Source organism: Thamnophis sirtalis, unplaced genomic scaffold (assembly GCF_051295495.1).
Source record: "Thamnophis sirtalis isolate CommonGarterSnake01/CBP01778 unplaced genomic scaffold, rThaSir2_p1.2 scaffold_1, whole genome shotgun sequence".
In the NCBI taxonomy this organism is placed as follows: Eukaryota; Metazoa; Chordata; class Lepidosauria; order Squamata; family Natricidae; genus Thamnophis; species Thamnophis sirtalis.
In genome coordinates this window covers 126105571-126128275 of record NW_028261381.1, presented here as the reverse complement: position 1 = coordinate 126128275, position 22705 = coordinate 126105571, and the positions used below count along the sequence as shown (strand labels likewise).

The 22705-nt window shown below is 41.5% G+C and overlaps 1 protein-coding gene across 3 annotated transcripts in view; it reads right to left on the bottom strand.

Moving 5' to 3' along the window:
• The window catches only part of MIA2 (MIA SH3 domain ER export factor 2), a 57541-nt gene extending 41043 nt beyond the window's left edge, over positions 1-16498 (bottom strand). Inside the window, exons 1-3 of one of the 3 annotated variants that reach the window (XM_087723945.1) lie at positions 16268-16498; positions 14609-14742; positions 4561-4647 (exon numbers count right to left, since the gene is read on the bottom strand). In XM_087723945.1, coding sequence (XP_087580071.1) covers positions 4561-4647; positions 14609-14742; positions 16268-16382 — 336 coding nt within the window. In that variant the 5' untranslated portion in view covers positions 16383-16498. The remainder of the gene's footprint in view (positions 1-4560; positions 4648-14608; positions 14743-16267) is intronic. The other 2 variants (XM_014054150.2, XM_087723951.1) reach the window with 2 other exon arrangements.
• Positions 16499-22705: the final 6207 nt, after the last annotated feature.

Sequence of the window (22705 nt, the reverse complement as noted above, 5' to 3'; positions counted from 1 at the left end):
CTCTCCCAGCGGTTTCATGTAGATGTTGAATAGTAGGGGGGATAAGACCGAACCCTGAGGCACCCCATATTTTAGGGGCCTAGGGGTCGATCTCTGCCCCCCCACTAACACCGACTGCGACCTGTCCGAGAGGTAGGAGGAGAACCATCGCAGCACGGTGCCTCCCACTCCCACCTCCCGCAGTCGTCGCAGAAGGATACCATGGTCAATGGTATCGAAAGCCGCTGAGAGGTCAAGGAGAACCAGGATGGAGGAATGTCCTCCATCTCTGGCTCTCCAAAGATCATCGGTCAATGCGACCAAAGCGGTTTCTGTGCTGTAACCGGGTCTGAAGCCTGACTGGAAGGGGTCGAGATAGTTTGCTTCCTCCAAGGACCGCTGGAGCTGGAAGGCCACCACCTTCTCAACAACCTTCCCAAGAAAGGGAAGGTTGGAGACTGGGCGATAGTTATTAAGAATAGCTGGATCCAAGGATGGCTTCTTCAGGAGGGGTCTCACCACCGCTGCCTTTAGCGCGGCGGGGAAGTTCCCCTCCCGAAGAGAGGCGGTAACAACCGCCTGGATCCAGCCTCGTGTCACCTCACTGCTGTTAGTAACCAGCCATGAAGGACACGGGTCCAGTACACAGGTGGAGGCACTTACAGCCCTCATGGCCTTGTCCACATCCCCAGGGGCAACATCCTGAAACTCAACCCAGAGATGGTCTACTTCATCCTCTTGTGCCTCGGCTGGAACTGCAGAGATGGAGTCCAAGTCCGACCGAAACCGAGCAATTTTGTCCGCTAAGAATTGGGCATAATCCTCAGCTCTGCCCTGCAGGGGTTCCCCCGTTTCCCTCCTATTCAGTAGGGAGCGGGTTATCCTAAACAGGGCGGCTGGGCGGGACTCAGCGGACGCAACCAAGGTGGCTATATAAGATCTTTTCGCTGCCCTAAGAGCCCTGGTGTATTCCTTGGTGCAGGTGGTTACCATTGCTCGGTTCGATTCGGACTTATCGGACCTCCATAGGTGCTCTAGGCGTCTCCTCCGGCGCTTCATCTCCCGGAGTTCCTCGGTAAACCAAGGAGGTCTCCGGGATCCGCCGCCTCGGAGGGGCCGTAGTGGCGCAATCCGGTCGAGGGTCTCCGATGCTGCCGAGTGCCAAGCAGCAACCAGAGTCTCTACTGGACTGTGGGCGAAAGTATCAGGAATAACCCCAAGCTCCGTCTGGAACCTTGACGGCTCCATAAGTCGCCTGAAGCGGAACCACCTGGTCGGTTCCTCCTCCCTACAGTGGGGGTTTGGTCTCCGGAAGTCAAGCCTCAGTAGGCAGTGGTCTGACCACGACAGGGGTATGATGTCGTTACCCCTCAGACCAAGATCACAAATCCACTGCTCCGAGAGGAATACGAGGTTGAGCATGTGACCCGCTGAATGGGTTGGGCCCCGAATTACTTGGGTCAAGCCCATGGCTGTCATGGAAGCCATGAACTCCTGCGCCCCATCAGAGTGTTCACCGAGCGATGGCAATGTGTCACTTCAGCCTGAGCTCTTAAATGTTTTCCAGTCTTTTTTAAATTGTTTAATGCTGTTCTAGAATAATGTTGTTTTCCAGAATAGTGCTATTCTGGAACAACACAAAACCTTGCTATTAGCTGATGAGTTCCCTTTGATCACACTCATTCAAAACCTCTCTGCAAAACCTGAGCAAATTTTGACAGTTAAACTTAATCATCTAATCATCTGTTAGAACCTGCCTTCTCCTCCTCCCTATCACTTATTAAGGCAGCTGGTGATGTTTGGAGGAAAGGGAAACGAAGCTAACACTATCCACAATCATTTTCCTGAACTTATCCTGCGTGCATTTTGTGAGGACAGCATGAGAGCTATTAAATATTGAATCAGCTAGTTTCCTAGAGTTGTGGTTGATCCATCACTGGAGGTTTCAATTAAAAGTTGGACAACCTTTTATCTGGGATAATCTGAGAATTGCAGCCCTGGACAGTGGGCCCCTTCCAACTCTATGAGTCTATACAATCAATTGTCCATTTGAATGAGCTAAAGCAACCTATCATAACAGGGGAAGAGTAAATTTCTTGTTGCCAGTCTTCAGTTCCATGCCACTTCTAGTATGGAACTCAGCTAATGTGTCTCCAGGCCAACAGGCAGAGCCAGGAGTTAAGGCTCCTATGGAAGGATAAGGGGATGGGGCCATATCTTATCCTGGAGGGTAGGATGTCCCAAAGGGTAGGCACTGTGGCAGAGAAGGCTCTTCTGGATCCCAATAGTTAGAGTTCTTTGACTGATGGGATCCACAGTAGTCTCTCTTTGCTGGCATGAGTAGGATAGGCTTGTCCTAGTGGCATGAGACTGTTACCTATGCTACTAAAGGCATTAAAGGTGATAAGCAATACTTTGAGCTGCACACAGAACAGACCAGTAGCCAGTACAGTTCACAGAGCAGAGATGTAATATGGACAAATTCTAGGGGCCCAAAGACTGCTCTCACTGCTGCACTTTGTATCAGCTGAAGTTTCTGAATGGATATTCTGACTTAGGCTTCCCCAAAAAGCACAAGGCAGACTCCTGGTCCCAACAAAACCCCTTTTATTAAACAAATGTGAATTCCTCTCATTCACATTCAGCAAGGTCTGGCAAAGAGTCTTTCAAAGGAATATTTATGACTACAGACCTTATGTATCTTGGAAAGCTGTCATATAAATATTTTCCAAATGAGATGCTGTGCAAGGAAATACTGGGCACAGACCAGTGGTGGGATACAACTGGTACACCCTGGTACCGATGCCTGCTGGGAGCACCAGGTACCGTTCCGGTATGGTGCTCTAGAGGGCCCACCCGCCCGCCCGCCTTCCTTACCTGTATTTGAGCCAATCAGGGCTTACGTGCACGTGCACAGAGCGTACGGCGCCTGAGCAATGCTCTGCCGAACAGCTGGAACATTGCGGAGCCGGCGCAGAATGTCGTGGATGCTAAGTATGTATGCATATGTTGCACGCATGCTGCGTGTGTGCATATCATGGACACCCGGCCTGTTGCACCGTACTGGTTGCACCGGGATCCAAAACCTACCACTGGCACAGAGTCTCTGAGATTCACGGACAGATCTTCACACTCCTGAAACAAATCTAACAACCGACCAACTGAATTGTTTCCTGCAAAAGCCCACTCCCCTTTCGCTCCTCTTTTATTTCCTATGGGAGGGGACAATCACCTTCCACCTATGACTTTACTCCTAAGTCTACCCTGATTTCTGAGTTGTTCTTTTCTTCTGACAGCTCTGCGCATGCGCACACTGGGAACAGGCTCTAGCTGTTCCTCTGCCTCACCGCTGTCTAGCTCTGTAGGCACCTGATCACTGCCAGATGGCCTTGGCCCCATCTCTGCCTCTAATGCAGAGCTCTGATCCAAGCCTTCCTCAACCTCCAGGACTGGCCCATGCTCCTCCGCAATCTCCTCACTGTCTGACTCTACTGCCAGTTCTGCTGGCTGCTAGTGTGCCACAACACTGGATTTCAAGGGTAACCGCATGTAGAGTGCATTGCATAGTCCATATTAGAGATGAATAGAGCTTGAATAAGTAAGCACAGGGACTCATGATCCAGAAAAGGCCACAATTGGTGCATCAAGCAGACAAATGCAAAAGCTCTCCTAGTCACACCCATTACCTGCTCTTTGAACAGCAAAATTAATCTGAACAGGTTAGTATCACCCTACCCAGAACAAAGGATGACAAAAACATGAATCCTGAGGCTCCATGCATCCAAAGTTACTCAATCTTGCCAGGGTTCAGCCTAAATCTGTTGTCCTCTATCCAGGTCCCTACAACCTCCAGGCATCATGAGAGAGCAGAGACAGCATTACTCAGATCACCAGATAATAGATTTGATGTACGTATCTTCAACATATTGATATCTCAACCCATGGTGACAAATGATCTCACCCAATGGCTCTTGTAGACGTTAAATAGAAGATCAGAAAGTATTGAGCCCTGCAGGACAATGTAAGTGAGCAGTTGGGACCTGGATCTCTCACTCACTAACACTGATTGGGACCAACCTTGAAGAAAGGAGTTGAACCAGCCCTAAACTTTGTTGCCCAGCCCCAACTCACATAGCCAACCCAAAAGGATACCATGGTTGATGGTATTAAAGAACGCTTAGAAGTCAAGGAGAGCAAGAATGGTTGCAACTATCCCCATCCCACTCCCACCAGAGATCATCCATAAGTGTGACCAAAGTGCCTCCATCCGATAGCCGAGCCTGAATCCTGCCTGAAAGGGGTGCAGGAAATCCATTTCATCTAGGTCCCCCTGGAACTGTCAAACAACCACTTTTTCTAGCACTTTCTCTAAAAAGGGAAGATGGGAGACTGGATACAAGTTGTCCAGGCAGGTTGGGTCAAGTGATGGTTTTTCCTCTTCAATCAATGTGGCCCAGGCGAGCCAAACCTGGACACCTATGATTTTATATGAACAAATCAATACACCAAACTACCTCCTGAGTTTCCTTTGAAATAATATCACTAGTGAATTTGAAATGTTCACGAAGCATTTTAATTTACCTTTGTGGGCACTTCTATTTCTTCTGTAACAAATACTTCTTCTGTTCGGACAGCATCCATTGGGAAGTAACCAAATTCCTTGCCTTTCTATAGTAAAAGGGGAAAATGGGATTTATGAAGACAATATGATTTCTACTTAAAATATTAATGAAACAAAAATTATAAGAACCTTTAGAATTTTTTTCTCTTATGTTTGGGGAATAAAATTGTTTTTTTACCCTTGAGAAAATTTGCTTCCTCCTGTTTTTTATTAATAGTAGAGAAATGTTTGTTTTTAGTTTACATGTCAGGGGATATTATTAATAGTGGTCTTACTATTTTATTATCAGTACTTTTTATTCAAATTATGTCAATAAGTCTCCCTTTCAGTTTAGAAGGAAATAGTTTTATCATACTAACAAACTGATAACAATTCTGTTTAAATTAAGGAGAAATAGTGATGTGAACTATGGCCTAAAAAAGAAGCAATTGGTTCTCAACTGTGATCTGCAGACCCCTGGGTCTGTGAAGGCTTGAAGAAATGTTATGATTTAAATCTTGAGTAAGTACCACAAAAGGTACTTAAAGGAGGTCCATAGTGATGAAAAGATTGAAAACCACTGGTAGAGGTACTACTTTAGTGAGGATCTACAGGTGAAACTCGAAAAATTAGAATATTGTACAAAAGTTCATTTATTTCAGTAATGCAACTTAAAAACTAATATATGAGATAGACTCATTACATGAAAAGCAAGATGGTTCAAGCTGTGATTTGTCATAAATGCCATCCTCATAAAGCTCTTCTGCGGAAGGAAGCATGAAGTGCTCCAGAATCTCCTGGTAGACGGCTGTGTTGACCTGGACTTAATGAAGTACAGTGGACCAACACCAGCAGATGACATGGGTCCCCAAATCAACAGAGATTGTGGAAACTTCTCACTGGACTTCAAGCATCTTGCAGTGTGTGCCTCTCCATTCTTCTTCCATACTCTGAGTCCTTGGTTTCCAAATGAGATGCAAAAGTTGCTCTCATCAGAAAAGAGAACTTTTGGACCACTGAGCAACAGACCAGGTCTGTTTTTCTTAGCCCAGGTAAGACGCTTCTGACATTGTTTGTTGTTCAGGAGAGGCTTGACAAGAGGAATACGACATTTGAAGCCTATGTCCAGGATCCGTCTGTGTGTGGCGGCTCCTGATGCACTGACTCCAGTCTCAGTCCACTCCTTGTGAAAGTCCCCAACACCTTTGAATGGCCTTTTCCTGACAATCCTCTCTAGGCTGCGGTCATCCCTTCTGCTTGTGCACCTTTTTCTTCCACACTTTCCCCTTCCACATAACTTTATATTAATGTGCTTTGATACAGCACTTTGGGAACATCCAACTTCTTTTGCAATTACCTTTTGAGGCTTTCCCTCCTTATGGAGTGTGTCAATGATGGTTTTCTGCACAACTGTCAGGTCAGCAGACTTTCCCATGATTGTGATTCCTACTGAACCAGACTGAGAGACCATTTAAAGTCTCAGAAACCCTTTGCAGGTGTTATGGCTTAATTAGCTGATTAGAGTGGGACACTGAGCCTAGAATATTACACCTTTTCACAATATTCTAATTTTCTGAGATTGTGGATTTGGGTTTTTTCATGAGCTGTAATCCATAATCATCACAATTATGACAAATCACGGCTTGAACTATCTTGCTTTGTATGTAATGAGTCTATCTCATATATTAGTTTCACCTTTTAAGTTGCATTAGTGAAATAAATTAACTTTTGCATGATATTCTAAGTTTTTGAGTTTCACCTCTACTTTAAACTAACATAATTATCAGAAACAATGGCAATAATAATTGAAAGCATTCAAAAAGATACTAACAATATATTGACATCACAAATTATTACTATTAACACTGTTAAATCAGATATTATAACCTGTGCAGTACAATAGCATTTTGATCCACCAGATCAAGAGACAAAATGATAGAATGCTAAGCCTGTTGATCTAATACTTAGCAATTAGATTATTTACATCTGTTTGTTCAACCATTATGTTGCTTTTAATTATAATTGCTAGATTAATTATAATTATAATTTAATTATAATGTAGCAAGATGGAAGTAACTTCCCAGTACATTAGGATGATACTAGTAGTTTTAGCATGGTATGTTAGTTCATGTTAATTAACCTCTATGGTTAAGAGGCCACTGGTAAGCAACAACAGAGGCATCCTCAGAGAAGGAACAATTTATGAAAACCATAGGCTCCTCATTTATACATGCACAGTAATGTTACATAAACATACAAAAGGGATAGAGTTTGTGCGGTGATAATGCAATGCTGCCTTCCTTATTTTGACAAAAGTATCAGATGTTGTGAACTCTGAATAGCAGATAAATCAGACCCTTTGTTGCTTTCAATAAGCCAAAGGGTGCCAAGCTGCAGTTGTGCGCATAGGCAAAAGGAATGTTCAATGATCTTAAAATTCCAAATGTATCCTTCTGCAGAAAATATTGGACATCCCTGAACGAGAGATACTTCTATGCTGCTTCTATAAGTCAATTAGAATGTTAAGTACTGTACATACATAACAGTAGGATAAATATGTATCTGGCTGCATGGAAAGATCTCAGAAGTCTAACTTTTTAGCAAAATGAATTTTACTTAGAAGTAATCCACTATAGTCAGTAGGATTGGTTGATCACTAAATTTGGAAGCTAATTAGGTTTAGTTAGTATTTGGATGGAAACCACCAAGGAATATAAAAGTACATAATATTTTGGAAGAAGGTGTAGGAAGTTGAAACCCACCCTTCCACTAGAAAATGGAATATTTTAGAAAATATTAAAAGGACAGAATATTTCCTCTAAATGGGAGACAGAAACTCAGTCCTGCCCTCCCCCCCTTTGTCAATAAGCCATTAAGGCCAGAGCCACTCTATTTTACATAACAAAGATCTCCCCCTTTCAGTTCCAGGTTGATGGGATTAAGGCATGATAGTATTAGCCCTTTACCAATCTCACCACATGCCACCTGGGAAGAAGCAATGTTCAACTAAACTTGGACTCAAAACACAGCCTACAGAGTTGCCCCTGCATGGCCCCACAGGAGTCTGACAACCAATCAGAATACAAGCTCAAGTTCAAAGCCCAGAGAGGGCATAAAACCAAGGACTTTCCGCCTCTCTCCCCTTTTTCTTCTTCACCCAACATCTTGAAGCATGTGATCACCTTTTTCCCCAGGACCTCAACCATGTGGTCCTGTCCACCATTAAACCATCTTTCCAAGCAGCCTCTGCGGCGTTGTTCGCCACACTGGTGGGCTGCTCATGTGTCCTTGCCTAATCAAAAGGAAAACACCAGACGAAATTCCTTGGGATGAGCAAAAGCCTCGAAGGATCCTCGAAGGGCTCTTTTATTAGAAAAAATTAGTTACAGCGTCATAATCACACATGGCACAAATAAGCTAATGAAAAGTTCACAGCATTCCAGAAATAAACCAATAGAAAGTCACATCATGGCAAAGGGGGGCAAAGGGGGAACAGAAGATTACAAGCTGCATGGCATTGGGAGGGGGAGAGAGGGAACAGAAAGCTATAGCACAGCATAGGGGGGGAGGAAGGGCATGTGTGGGAGTAGGCTCACACAGTTCTTGTTACAAAAGGCTGCATAGTGAGTTATGACCGTTAGGCAATGTTTTTGCATCCCTGTGTATGTGTGTTTCAGACAGCCGAAGCTGTCCTGCACGCAAACATCCAGAATGAATTCCAACATCTCCTCTGTTTTTGTTTTAAAAAGCAGCGTCTCCCTCTTCATCGCTGGGCATGCGGAAGGGATCTTTCCCCATGAAAGGGGTTGACTGTTCATGTAACTCCATGTGGTTGACAATGTGAATTTTCTTCTGTGGAGCCAAGCTAGAGAGTATATTCTTGCACATTGCAAATAAAGAGGGTACACATTGAATACAGCAGCACAACAGTATCAGCAAAGCAACAAGGGTTATAATGGTCTTGACAGTATTTCCCAACCAGCTAAAATTAGGTAGCCAAGAGGTCAGCCAATCCCACAAGGAGTCCGAGGCCTTATATGTCTGTCTAACTGTTTGAACAATATCATGTAATTTTTCCACACTGGTTTCAATTTCTCCGGACTGGTTCAAATAATGACAACAGGTAGCATTCAACCAAACACATAGGCCTCCTTCCTTGCTTAACAAGTAATCCAAAGCTAATCTATGTTGAGTTAAAATTCCAGCTAAAGAGTCAACTTCTGCCTGCAGGGCTTGTAGCCCAAATATCGTGGTGTTAGCTAGGGTTTCCATTTGAGCAGATAAGATACGCAGTTGTTTAATGTTCCATGCGACACCCAAGAGTGGTAGGGCTATAGCAATAAATCTTTCACCTTCTGTCAGATAGGTATTGTCAGGATCATAACCTAAAGCTGGATTGATTGCTTTCTTTTGTCTGGCCCACCCAAATTGTTTCTCCCAGGCACTATCGGGTTGAGACATGGGATGTGCTGAGATTCCAGCAGGTGCCAGAGTTCCAATAGTGCAAGTACCATTCCATACAGGGGGCAACACCTTCCCAGCCCAATGACCACAAAGCCAGTACAGGCCAGGTGGTAACCCATACAAATAATACCCATGATGGCCCCAGATTTGTTCCTGTACTCTGTTAAAGGCAACCATCCCTCTCCTGTTAGAATATAAATCTATGACTATACTATCTTCTTTTCTACACTTAAAATGCTCAGGTAATGATAAGTGTGAACAATCGTAGCCAGTTTCTGTAATTTTGAAAGTAGCATTGCAGTGGGGATAATCACCAACAGAAAAGCGGGGCAAAGGGATTTGCTTGGTGATACCACCAATAGTTATTGCTTCATAACCTTCATGCGAGACATTCCACCATGTAATGCAGATGGGGGCAAGAGGGGGTAAAACCCGATGTGTCAAAATATACTGGGCAGAATCGTAGATAGTATGTGCACGATTACTTTTTGTGGAATATAGTACAGTAACATTCCAGCCTGTGAGGTTTAAAGTTCCAGAGGCTAGAATGGGCCAGCCCTGCATGTTAGAGGCAGGGCCGTGCGTACAAACCCAGCAATCAGACAGATTGTTAATACGGGTAAGGTTATGTATAAGAAGATGAAACTCATTTACACGCCAATCCATTGTGCGTTTGGGCCGATGATGTGGGGTGGAGACATCCTTTGCCCCAGCAGGAACTGCCTGACATTCCCCAACCCAGATAAGCAAAAACAAAATGACCATCAATAAAGCAAAGATAATCATGTGATGTGAAAATGGTCTGCAGTCCAAAGGCTTGGAAACTTCCTCCGGGGGAGTGGAAGGTGGAGGGTGCTCTGCCCTGTTCTCCAGGTCAGAGACAGAGACAGCCTCAAGCTGTGGTTCCTGCTGGTTGGTCATGGTCAGGCGGCTTCTGTGTTTGTGTAGGTGTTTGTGTAGGTGGCTTGGGCAAATATGGTCTTACGTGCCGTCCTGGGATCCAAAGAACCTTGTCTTTCAGTTGGATGGCAGCATAGCCCTTCCCCAGGTAATCAGGTCAGCAGGTCCTCGCCACGTCAGGTCAGGCAAGCAGCGATAGTAGACAGGTGGTCGAAGAGTGTCAGCAGAAGGTGGAGCTGCGAAATGACGAGTTGCTGCTGAGGAAGGTGGCTGACCGGTGAGATTTAAAAAGTTTAATGTATAGAGACAAAGATTAAGAATGTTTTGCAAAGCTGGGAGGCTAGGGGGTGCTTTCCCCTGTGTTTCAATGTAGCGATCAAGGGCATGCTTAAGAGTCTGATTAGCGCGCTCAACCATTGCCTGTCCTTGGCTGTTATATGGAATGCCGAATTTGTGCACAATGTCCCATTGGTTGCAAAAAGCAGCAAATGCTGCACTAGTATAAGCGGGCCCATTGTCTGTTTTTATCTCTTTTGGGCGTCCCAGCGATGCGAAGGTTCGAATGCAGTGGTTGATAACATGTTTTGTGGCTTCTCCCCCTTGTGGGGTAGCAAACAAGAAGCCAGAGAATGTATCTATGATTACATGTAGATACTTCCAAGGAGCAAAGGATGAATATTAAGTCACATCCATTTGCCAAATTTGGCAACATTCTGTCCCTCTGGGATTAACTCCCATAGGGAGGGAATGAGCTTGTCGACTACAATTTGGGCATTGTTGAATGATTGCAGATGCCCCCGCTGACGTAAGGCCAAATTGTTTTATGAGCGCTTTTCTGTTCTGATGAAAGTAAGAGTGGCTATCCCAAGGTGTGATAGCAGAAATTAACTTTTGCAAAAATAAGAAAAGTGAGAGTAATTGTAGTTCCAATGAGGGAGAAAGATAGGCCTCATAGATTGATTACATAGAGGCTATCCAAAATCAAGTTAAAGGGTTTATTTGGAAAAGTGGAAAAAGCCAAAATAGAGGCTGCAAGCTCCGCATGCTGAGCGGAAGTCTGCGGGGGGGTAATTTTTGTACACCACCGACCATTCTCCTGCCAGGCACAAGCACCATAGGTTTTGCTTCCGTCAGCAAAAATAGTCATGGCCTGAGGAAGTGGGAGAGGGGAATATGGAGTGTGCCATTGCAAGGTAACAGTTTTCAAAAGAGCCAATCTAAGGTCGGGAGGTGCATGGGCTGGAGAATTTTATTAACAGCCCTTAAATCATGCAAAAAACGCCATTTACCAGATTTCTTTTTTATAACAAACACAGGGGTGTTGTAAGGGCTGTGGGGTATATCTTTCCTCTTCCTCTCTTCTCTCTCTGTTTCTCTCATCCTCTATCTCTTTGTTTCTGTTCACTTTCTCTTTCCCTCTTTTCCATTCTTCTGTCACTTTCTCCTTCTCCCTTCTCTCTCTTCTTTGTCTCTTTCTGTCTCTTTCACTCTTTTTCTTTCTTCCTCTTTTCCACTCTTTCACCACTTTCTCTTTCCCCTGTTTCTTTCTTGTCACAGCCAGAGAAATATTCTGCTTTTTCAACATTTCCTAGGATATTACATTTTTTGGGAGAGGGCTGGGTGTTAACTTTCTACAATCTCTCCTTTTTTCCACTCTGCATTCTCTCAACAAATTTGGAAATGATAGCACACAAGCATACACACACATACCTTTAAACAACTTTGCAACTTACTATTTCTTTATATGAAAGAAATCAAAGTACATCCATACCAATTTTCACTATTCAACATACATTTGCACTGCAATCAGACTGCTTGTGTAGATTAACTTCACATATAAAAATCCCATTTCATTCATTCTTCATGCAAAGCAATCATTTACCTCATTACCTACTAAATTTCTTACTTTTGCTCGAAGTTATGCCCATTCTATCTCCTTAAGCACTAAATTGTTAATATCTATCTTTCCCTGGGATGTTCCGTTTCTATCTTGATCTCCCAGCAGCGCTGGCATAGTTTTAAAGGTCAAGATTTATAGAGACAATGTATAGAGATGTTTGTCCACATTGTTTGCATTGGCCAGGGTTAGGTCCAAACTCTTAGCTCTCCCAGCTGAACGCTGGCATAGTTTTAAAGAGCAAGATATATAGATATTTTATTAACACATCATTTGCATCTGGGTGGGGCTCGAGCTCTACTTTTCTTTTAAAAGACAACTATTAACAGCTTTTTAACATCTGAAAAACATGAAAACAGAAAAGACATTGTTGGGGGATTAAGGGTAAGGGAGGGGCTTGGGGAGGGTAGAAAGCTTGCAGGCAGAGTTTAAAAAGGGGGTAAAATAATCAGTTACTAAACAGATCAATTGCTCTGTGAAACATCTGTGAAAAAAAGGATTCAGATACTCAGGCATAAAAATATCATCAAAGCAACAGAAGAGAAAGCAGAAGAGTCAGTAAGAAAGGGAGTAACAAGAACTCCTTGAGACATGAAATCACGATGAGGAAAAGCCAAGAGTGGCATCGTAAAGGGTAATGAAATAGAGGTAGCCGGAATCACCGGAAGAAAATAGGAAGAGCCAGGCAGATTCACTTGCCAAGAGATTGAAATAAGAAGGAAGATAAGAAGCAGCCTTTTGTGTGGGGGTCAGGTTGGAAAGCAGGCAAAAGCGTCCTTTAAAGGAATGTAATGCTGAGGAGCTTCAAAGGCTGAGGGTGACAAAGGCATGCATACAAGGGAAGAGAAAGCTTTGGATTCAGAGTGTGAATTTAGTGAAAAGGTTTCCAAATATGGCGGGGGAGTGTCTGGTCCCCCCATCACGGCTTGTTCATGAACTTTTAAACATTCCATGACGATCCGCCAAGTGGAAAGTATTTTCCCTGGTGCCCTTGGAGGGTCATGGAAATACTTCCCTAATTTTTCCCAAGTGGCTATCCGAATTGAGCCCTTATCAGGATATGTGGGACAATTTTGATAAATATACCTGAGAAGGTCAGTAAGGTCTTTTTTCGAAGGGATGGGGAGAAAGTTCCCATTGTTTTTTAAGATTAATATTGAGGTTTTGGCCAATTCTCTAAGTTCTTGGAGGCGCGCAACCTGAGGCTTAGAGAATTCTGCCCCCATAACTCACGATTGGGAGGATGCTCCGTCTGCGACGGCCGGTCCTGGTATGCAAGGGGCGTTCCTTCGCCGGTAAGCAATGGGGGTGCCAAATGAGACGACGTGCTTGATCAGCAAGATCACGTCGGGGGTCACCAGTTGCGGCGTTGTTCGCCACACTGGTGGGCTGCTCATGTGTCCTTGCCTAATCAAAAGGAAAACACCAGACGAAATTCCTTGGGATGAGCAAAAGCCTCGAAGGATCCTCGAAGGGCTCTTTTATTAGAAAAAATTAGTTACAGCGTCATAATCACACATGGCACAAATAAGCTAATGAAAAGTTCACAGCATTCCAGAAATAAACCAATAGAAAGTCACATCATGGCAAAGGGGGGCAAAGGGGGAACAGAAGATTACAAGCTGCATGGCATTGGGAGGGGGAGAGAGGGAACAGAAAGCTATAGCACAGCATAGGGGGGGAGGAAGGGCATGTGTGGGAGTAGGCTCACACAGTTCTTGTTACAAAAGGCTGCATAGTGAGTTATGACCGTTAGGCAATGTTTTTGCATCCCTGTGTATGTGTGTTTCAGACAGCCGAAGCTGTCCTGCACGCAAACATCCAGAATGAATTCCAACAAGCCTCCATGTTTCCAGTGTCCTTTTCCCCACTTGGAACTGAATCCAGAAGGACATTTCTTCCAACAAAGGCAATTGCAAACTATTTTGTCAAGACAACTGCATGGTTATACTCAGGTATTTACTAGGAGCAAAGATCAAAAGGGGTCTGTGCCCCCTTTTTTAGCTTACTGAGTGTCACTCCCCTCAAATCAAGGACATAGTCCTTCTCCAACTACCAGGTAATAAAAAAATAAATTAAAAAACAAGACTTTTCATGGTAGGCAATTGAGTATGAATGGAGTCAGTAGAACTTTTATTCTGCCTATAGACAGAGCTTCCTGTTTTGAACGGAGCTCAAAATGCTATGATTTAAAAAAAAAATCTTTCAAATAGAGGCAATTACTTTTAAGCAGTAGGTTGTTTATACAGAGTTTATTTAGAGTTTTATGTGCTTGCTGCAAATAACTCTTTGTAGGAATATTTTTAAAGTGTTACATCAAAGTATATTTTGTCTAGGACCTAAAATATCCTGGAATTTCTATTACAGAATCTAAAATAAGAATGCTGGAAAGAAATAGGGACTTTTTAAATATGTTTTCTCCAACTTTTAAAATCTCTTGATTCCTGGGGTCACAGTCTACTTTATTTCTGTGTCATACATCAGTCTGGTTCTTTCTTCATTGTTTTTGATTACTGAGGTCAATGGCCCAAAAAATAGAAATATTCCGCAAAACCAAAAATATATTATTGATTAGTTTATAATTTTAAATGACAAGCATGGCTCCATCTAACCATTTAAAACATTCACACAATTTTGAAAACTCTCTCTCCTGTCTGCAAGATGAGGCAATTCTTCCCTCCGCCCTAACTGTCTTAAAACCCTTAAAGTTGTAGTCATATTATAAATAAAACTAGCCATTCTCAGGCAAATTGCTGATTAATACTTACACTTCCTGCCCACAAATCTTCCCTTTCCCTGGAAAGTTTGAAGTATACCATTATTTCTTCCCCACTTTTGAAACTCAGGTAGCGGCAGTCAGGCCCAGTATAGTCTTTAATGGCTAACACGCTGCTCATAGTTGCTGGGTAAAAATTAAAAACAAAGGCAATATTTTACTTTCTCATGTTATTTAACAAACACAGAACCAAGCATTTATCCATACAATGCAGCAATCAATACAGCAACTCTTTAAATCAGGTGTATTTCTTCTCAGGATTGTGAAAAGCATTAATGTGATCTTGGGAAAAGATGCAGCTGCTTTAAGGTGCTGTTGTTTGCATGGGCGCTGAAACACAAACACATTCTCCTTATGTAATATGTGACAGATGATCCTGGTTTAACATTTAATCTTAAATTATCCACACTTATTCTGTTACCAGAAGCAAACAATCATAGAGTCACTGGGAATGAGTTTGGCAGCCATATAAAATTTCTTAATAAATAAATAAGAGGTTTTTTTTACTTAGTAATTTACTCTATCTATTTTGCTATTAGGACTGTAGATATTATTTGACAAGATACTTTACCCTCCCAAAATTATTTTATCACTTACTACTATACAGAAGTGAACATAAAAAGTCTATACACCCCTATTAAAATGCAAGTTTTTTTAATTGTAAAAAACCCCAAGATAAATCATGTCAGATTTTTTTCTATCTTTAATATAACGTATAAGTAGTACAATTCAACTGAAAAGCAAACTGAAATCTTTTAAGGGAAAATAACAAAAAAACTTATAATAATGTGATTGTATAAATGTACACACCCTTAAATTAATACTTCGTTGAAACAACTTTTGATTTTATGATAGCATTGTACAGCTTATATTCATTAATAGGGCTGTGTATGTAGACATTTCCAAGTATGCATGGTTGATTTAATAGGGTTTACTGCTTGCAAACTAAGTAACTTGCATAAAAATGTTGGAGGACTTTTTAGTAATGTATTTACTCTTAACAGTTTTGACTGAAATACTAAAAAAGAAAGCTAGCCAAATATAATCTTCTTATATGCTCTATAAATTTACCAATAATTAATATTAATAAAAACATATTTAAACCTAGATTATTAACTTATTTAGTTGATAGAAGGATACAATTAAGGCTGTTGTGAGGTTCTATTTCTAAGGTCTGTTAACAGGTTTGCTATTGAAGTTTATAAATTCAAATCTGTTAGCAGTAATTTTTCAGGCTATGGAACTTGTTAAAAAAATTACAGAGCTCCATATCATGAAGCTAAGCTCTTGTGATAAAAGAAATTGGCTGAGCTTGATTTCTAATCTAATTATTATTTTTGCCTTTAGTCTTTCTTGGAACGCCATCAAGTTCTCATAGAACTATGAGAATGTGCTGCCATTTGAAAAGAGTTATATTATTTATAATCTCAGCAAATGACTCCTTTTTAAAAAAACATCCTCATGTTAGAAAATGATTAATTAATCTTTCATAAAGTGGCACATCAATAGTACTTTCCTTATAATTTCAAATTAGTAGCTAAACTTTTCAAATTAATTTCCCAAAGTTTTTCAATTAAATATATTGGTAGAGTTTTGCAGTGTAACTACACTATTGAATAGACTTAGTTAAAACAAAGATCTTTGTACTTACTTTCACATTCTGAATCTCCACACTTTTTCTGTGTTGAAAGCACCTTAGTACTCTTTGTGTTTGTTGAAAATGAAAGAATTAATAGTGTAAGACTGATGTCTAAAATCTTCAACATTCTTAAAAATGTTATTCCTGAAAGAATGTTTAAAAATTAGAGTCTCATGAATAGAATAGTTTTTCAATTTCTTTAGATAATAAGCTTTTAAAGATAAAAAGAACTCGTCAATTCATTTTCTTCTGTTCTTTAGACTCTGCTCCCACAAATGCCCTTTCAACAGTGTTTTGAGTCAGCTGACCTGCTTTAATAATTAACCATGTTCAATACATAGATTACGGTTTTAAAATAAAAAACGTATTCCCAAAAGTTATTTTAATTAGAAAATCCTGCTTTACCAGTATACTAATCTGAAAATGAAAATTGTTTGTGTGACTTGTGCATTATAGGAAGAAATGTTTCTAGTAAGATTAATATATGATCCCCCCCCCCGATTATTGTTTGAGTTCTGTAGTTGTTTGAATCCCTACCTTTTGTAGAAAGTTAAAACCCATCCCTTTCCTAGAAAAATGAAATATCTTAGGAAATATTGAAAAGGCAGAATATTATATTTCCCTGGATGTGAAAAGGGAGAAACATGTTTTAAAAACAAAGTAGCTCCCTGCAGCTTCCTGCCCATCCCTTTTGTCAATGGGCCATTAAGATGCCCAAGCCAGTCCCTTTACATAATAAAGAGTTCTTCCCTTCAGCTCCAGAGTGATGGGATTAAGGCATGATTAGCCTTTACCCACTCACCACATGGCATCTGAGAACTCAACCAAACCTAGATTCAAAACACAGCCTAGAGAGTTGCCCCTGCATGGCCCCATGGGAGTCTGACAACCAATCAGAATACATTGCTTACACAGGAACAGGAGACAGATAGGTGGGGCCGAACAGATTATAAAAAAACCTGCAAGCCCCTTCTTTGCACTCTCTTTTCTTCTTCACCCAACATTGAAGCATGTGATGACCTTTTCTGTTCAGGGCTCAAGCCATGTGATCCTGTTCACCATTAAACCATCTTTCCAAGCAGACTCCATGTCTCCAGTGTCTTTTTCCCCACTTGGAGCTGAACCCAGAAAAACATTTCTTCCAATACTTTCAAGCTCTATGACTGAATTTACCGTATGTTTTTCTTTTAGAGCATGACCCTGGACCTGGGCAAATTCACTTAGGCATTATTCCACATTTGGTGGTTATTTCTGTCAATTAAGCATGAATAATAGGACTGTAGTTTCAGTTTAGTATAGGAGTCAGTTCACTGAATTATTTCTTTTGATTGTTGGTTATACTACCAAGACCTAAGCATCAATCTGCATGCATATATACACAAACCTACCCACACACACACGTGTGTGTGTGTGTGTGTATGTATGTATGTATGTATGTATGTATGTATGTATGTATGTATGTATGTATGTATGTATGTATGTATATAAACTGATAGAGAACAGCCATACTTCCTAATTGAAATAAACTACAAAAACAGACCATCTATTTAAAAATACCTGACTTCAACTTAATGTGAACAAGATTGCATTGCAACCAATGGAGCAGCTTGCCTTCAGAAGTTGTGGGAGTTTTATTGCTGGAAGCTTTCAAGAAGAGACCGGACTGCCATCTGTCAAAAATGGTGTAGGGCAGTGGTTCCCAACCTGTGGGTTGTGACCCCTTTGGGGGTTGAACGACCCTTTCACAGGGCTCACCTAAGACCATCCACCTCCACTGGCATCGCCCATGCTCAAGAGCACATCCTGAAGCGGCAGATGGCAAAGCAGCCTCCTCCCTGCTCCGGGCACCACCCAGACACCGCCCTTCCTGGTCTCCACACCAGAGAAAGGCCGAGGCGCGGAAGGGGGAGAGAGACAGGTTCTTCTGGGTGGCAGATCAGCCTCGGCTCTGACGGACATCCGAAGTGAGCATGGTCAGCAGTGCCGCTTCAGCCCTGCCGCCTGCACAGGGGATTGAAGGCGCCCAGAGAGCAGGAGACCGGCGGGGCAGTTGGGCCACCCACTTCAGCCAGCGGGATAGGCTCTTGCCCAGGCAGGCACATGCTGGGATTCAAGACGCCTTGGGCCTGGATGTTGCCTTTGCCGCCCCTGCCGCTGGTCCTGTCCTGCGGGCTAAACTGAGCTCAGAGGCTTTTTGGTCCCCGGGAAGGGCTGGCAGGAGAGGTCGGAGGGAAGGACAGGCCCCGCCCACCCATTCCTTCTGTCCTGAGGAATTCCATTTAGGACGGAAGCACAGTTCGATGCAGTTTAAGCCTCTGTTTAAAATCCCATTTAAAGGGCAACTTCTTAATCCGTGTTAAATCAATTGATCGCATGAATTAACTGCTACGCGCTCCCACTCCTGGTTGTAACGATTCTTGAGAAAGAAAGAAAGGAAGGAAAGAAGGAAGAAGAAAGGGAGGAATGGAAAGAAAGAAAGAAAAGGGAGGGAAGAATGGAAAGAAAGAAAGAAGAAAAGGGAGGAGGGACTGGAAAGAAAGAAAGAAAGAAAGAAAGAAAGAAAGAAAGAAAGAAAGAAAGAAAGAAAGAAAGAAAGAAAGAAAGAAAGAAAGAAAGAAGAAAAGGGAAGGAGGAATGGAAAGAAAGAAGAAAAGGGAGGGAGGAATGGAAAAGAGAAAGAAAGAAAGAAAAGGGAAGGAGGGAGGAAAGGAAAGAAAGAAGAAAGGAGGGAGGAATGGAAAGAAATAAAGAAGAAAAGGGTGGGAGGAATGATAAGAAAGAAAGAAAACTGGGGGGGGGGAGAATGTAAAAAAAGTAAACTTAATAAAGTGAAACTCATGTAAACCAGGAACTGCTGCTGGAGGCAGACAGGGAGGTCATTTTATCCTGGAAAATCCCAGCCTGGCTGATCTTCTCCCAAACCAAGATTGGCAGATTAATCACTATGCTTTAATTATGTTCAATTTGTAATAATGAAAATACATCCTGCATATCATATATTTACATTATGATTCACAGCAGTAGCAAAATTACAGTTATGAAGTAGCAACGAAAATAATTTTATGGTTGGGGGTCACCACAACATGAGGAACTGTATTAAAGGGTCATGGCATTGGGAAGGTTGAGAACCACTGGTGTAGTGTCTCCTTGGGGGGTGGGGGATTGGACTAGATAACCTATAAGGTGCCTTCCAACTCTGTTAATCTGTATCTGTATCAATGTACTGGAGGGTTTAAGAAGAGATTGGACAACCATTTGTCTGAAATGGTATAGGATTTTCTACTTGAGCAGGGGATTGGACTAGAAGACCTCCAAGGTCCCTTCTGTTATTCTGTTACTAAACATTTTAAAGCAGTTGTTCTTTTTTCCATTGTTTACTTACACCCAGCTTATCTGGCCAACAACCAAACACTGCCAAGTGTTTAGATATAATATTTCTATTGATCCCAAGGAATTCTTATTTTATTTTAAATTTCTAGACACTTCAATTCCAAAATGATTCATGCAATTAGAAAGCACAACCCCCCCAACATTATAGAAAAAGAAAAAAAGTCACCCAAGAGAACAGATTTAAAAAACACTCTTCCTCATCATTCCTAACCTAACAGTGCAACTGTGCACTGTTTAATATATTTAACATATGAGTTTATCAATATCTGAAAAAAACAAGATAAAAATGGCACAGTGGAATGAACCCCACAGATGAAAATATGTCTCTGCAGCTGTTACAGAGATGCTTTATTTCTTCATGCATGCTAATTTACAGAGAGTTCATTGATTAAATAATTGAAGAATATCGTCTCTACTTTAGACAGAAATGATGCCACTGTTTTCCATTTCAATGCTTTATTCTCATCTTGATTATCTCCAATTGCAAATCTTTTTCCCAGAACATATTGAGATTAGATTACATGTTTGTTCCATAAAAGTATAGTAAAATTTTGAAAAAAGGCTTTTAGATGCATCTAGAATATTCAGTTACCAGTGATTCAAAAATCCAAATAGGATTTGAGATCGATTTGCTTGGTTTTTATTTTTTGATTAAAGAATTTTTACTGCAAATAAAAGAGCAAGGAACAATCTAAGAAAGCTAATCAGTCAGTTACAAAGTTTTACGAAATTCTGACCTGCCTTTTCACTCTTATCTGCTTCCTGTCTATTCTTCAACTGTCTTTCAACAGTACTCAACTGCCTTTCTCCAAGGTTCCATTGTTTTCCTATTTAAATCTACCTTTTCATTAGTCAATACAGAAGTTCCAAGTGAGATTGGCAGGGCATTATACTAACCGATTCCCCAAACAATGAAACAAAAAGCTTTGAAGATTACATTGAAGTTTCAGATTCAAAGAAATCTTAACATAATATTCATTTCCTTCTTTGATAAAGTTAATAGCTTCATACATCATTTTGTAGGCATCATATATCTGGGCTCAGAAGAATTTTACATCTTTCAGGATGCTCATCTTGAAATTGTATTTTTATTTATGTTTATTGTACTTCTATTTTTATAGATAAGATATCTGAAGGTGGCAAATATACCTAATACTCCTGCTTTCTTGTGGTTTCTCCACAACAACCCTGTGAGATGAGTTGGGCTGAGAGAGAGTGACTGACCCAAGGTCAGCAGCTGATGTTCATACCTGAAGTGGGTTTAGAATTCACACTCTCCTGATTTCTAGCCTGGTGTCTTAATCACTAAACTACATGAAACTTTTAGAAGAACTTCCAGTTGGTGGATGATTGTACTCCAAAAGTGCTAGTGTCAGGGTTCCAAATAACACATCCCATTCAATAAGAACTCAGAGGCAGGCAATTTCCCCACAAAAAGAAAACATTTTATTGGGACATATCAAATTGGCATGTTCCTGATGAAAAACCAGGTCTAAGTTCCCACCAGTTTTTCACCCAGTTAAAACTTTGTCACTCCCCCACCACCACTCTACTCACATGGTCCAATCAGCATACAGTCCCAGTGGCTAGGTGACCTCAGTCTCCACCTTTCAAACACCTGCACCAACATCCTTGATTCCCAGGGGAAAGAATTTTATTTAGGCTACAATACCCCAGCTATCTCTACACCCCCCTCCCTGTTCCGTTTGCTCCAGGCTGTGTCAGCCTTGAAACAATGGGAATAAAAACCTTCCTAGAGGAAACTACAAAAAGGATTGGGGGGATATGATAGCAATCTTCCAGTACTTGAGGAGTTGTCACAGAGAAAAGGGGATTAACCTACACTCCCAAGCACCAGAGAGCAGGACAAGAAGGATAATAAATTTATAAAGGAGAGATCCAATCTAGAGCTAAAGAGAAATTTCCTGACAGTGAGAACAATTAACCAGTGGATTGGCTTACCCTGGAGGTTGTGGGTGCTCCACACCTAGAGGTTTTTAAGACAAGATTGGACAGCCACTTGTCCAGAATGGTATATGATCTCCTGTTTGAGCAGGGGATTGGAGTAGAAAACCTCCAAGGTCCCTTCCAACTGTTACTCTGTTAAGTGGCAAATTTATGGATTACATACTCCTTCTTAGTTGAGTTTGAATCTGTTTTAAAACTTCCCAGTGTTTTCAAAAATTCACAGAATGCATTTTCTATGTTTTTGCTGAAAAAGCAAGACCTCATATACCAGAAGAAATGGTCTTGGCGAAGAATAGAAAAATGTTTCCCTGCAGTTAAAAAAGATGCCTAGACTGCCATGTTGAAAGTGCTAATGTTGACTTTTAAAATGTTAATAATGAAGCCTAAAATTGCAGGCAGCAATTCTCTCATTTGGTTCTCAAACTGTTTACCTTGCTTAAACAGTATATTTAGCAAGAAAATGAGTAGTTAGTATTTGAAACTAAGTAAGATCTGTGGGTTGTGGAGCAGATTTTAAAAGTAGTTGCAGATTGGGTAATATTATACCTTTCGGAGAAAGTATTTCACCATGAAGCAGTTTATAGCTTTGTGCAATGTCATTTAGACCAGCGGTCCCCAACCTTTGTGACTTGGTGGCCTAGCTGGTGGGCGGAGGGGAACTGGGCTGCGTATGTCGCAGACTTGTGCGCATGCATGCAGTTCAACTCACATGTACATGCGTACCGGCTCAACACTCATGCGAGTTGAGCAGCATGCCACCCAGTTGCGAGTAGGCCACAGCCTGGACGTTTTGACTTCAAAAGTTAGTTACAAGAAAGGCAGCCATATTGTAGATCTCTTTACTCATAATTTATTCTATGCAATTGTATGGCAGGAGCAATTGCCTTCATGTTTTATAGTTACGTCTAAATGACAATTTAATTTGTGAGGAGAGTGAGTGAATTTCTTCTGGCCATAGCCAAGAAATACCGTAGTACAAATTACTTGCCAAGACAACCATAAATGCTAGAAATGTACCATAATCCATCAGATAATGTGATGATATGCCAAGGCTTGGAAAAGATTATCTAAAGTGTAATGTTATTATATTTG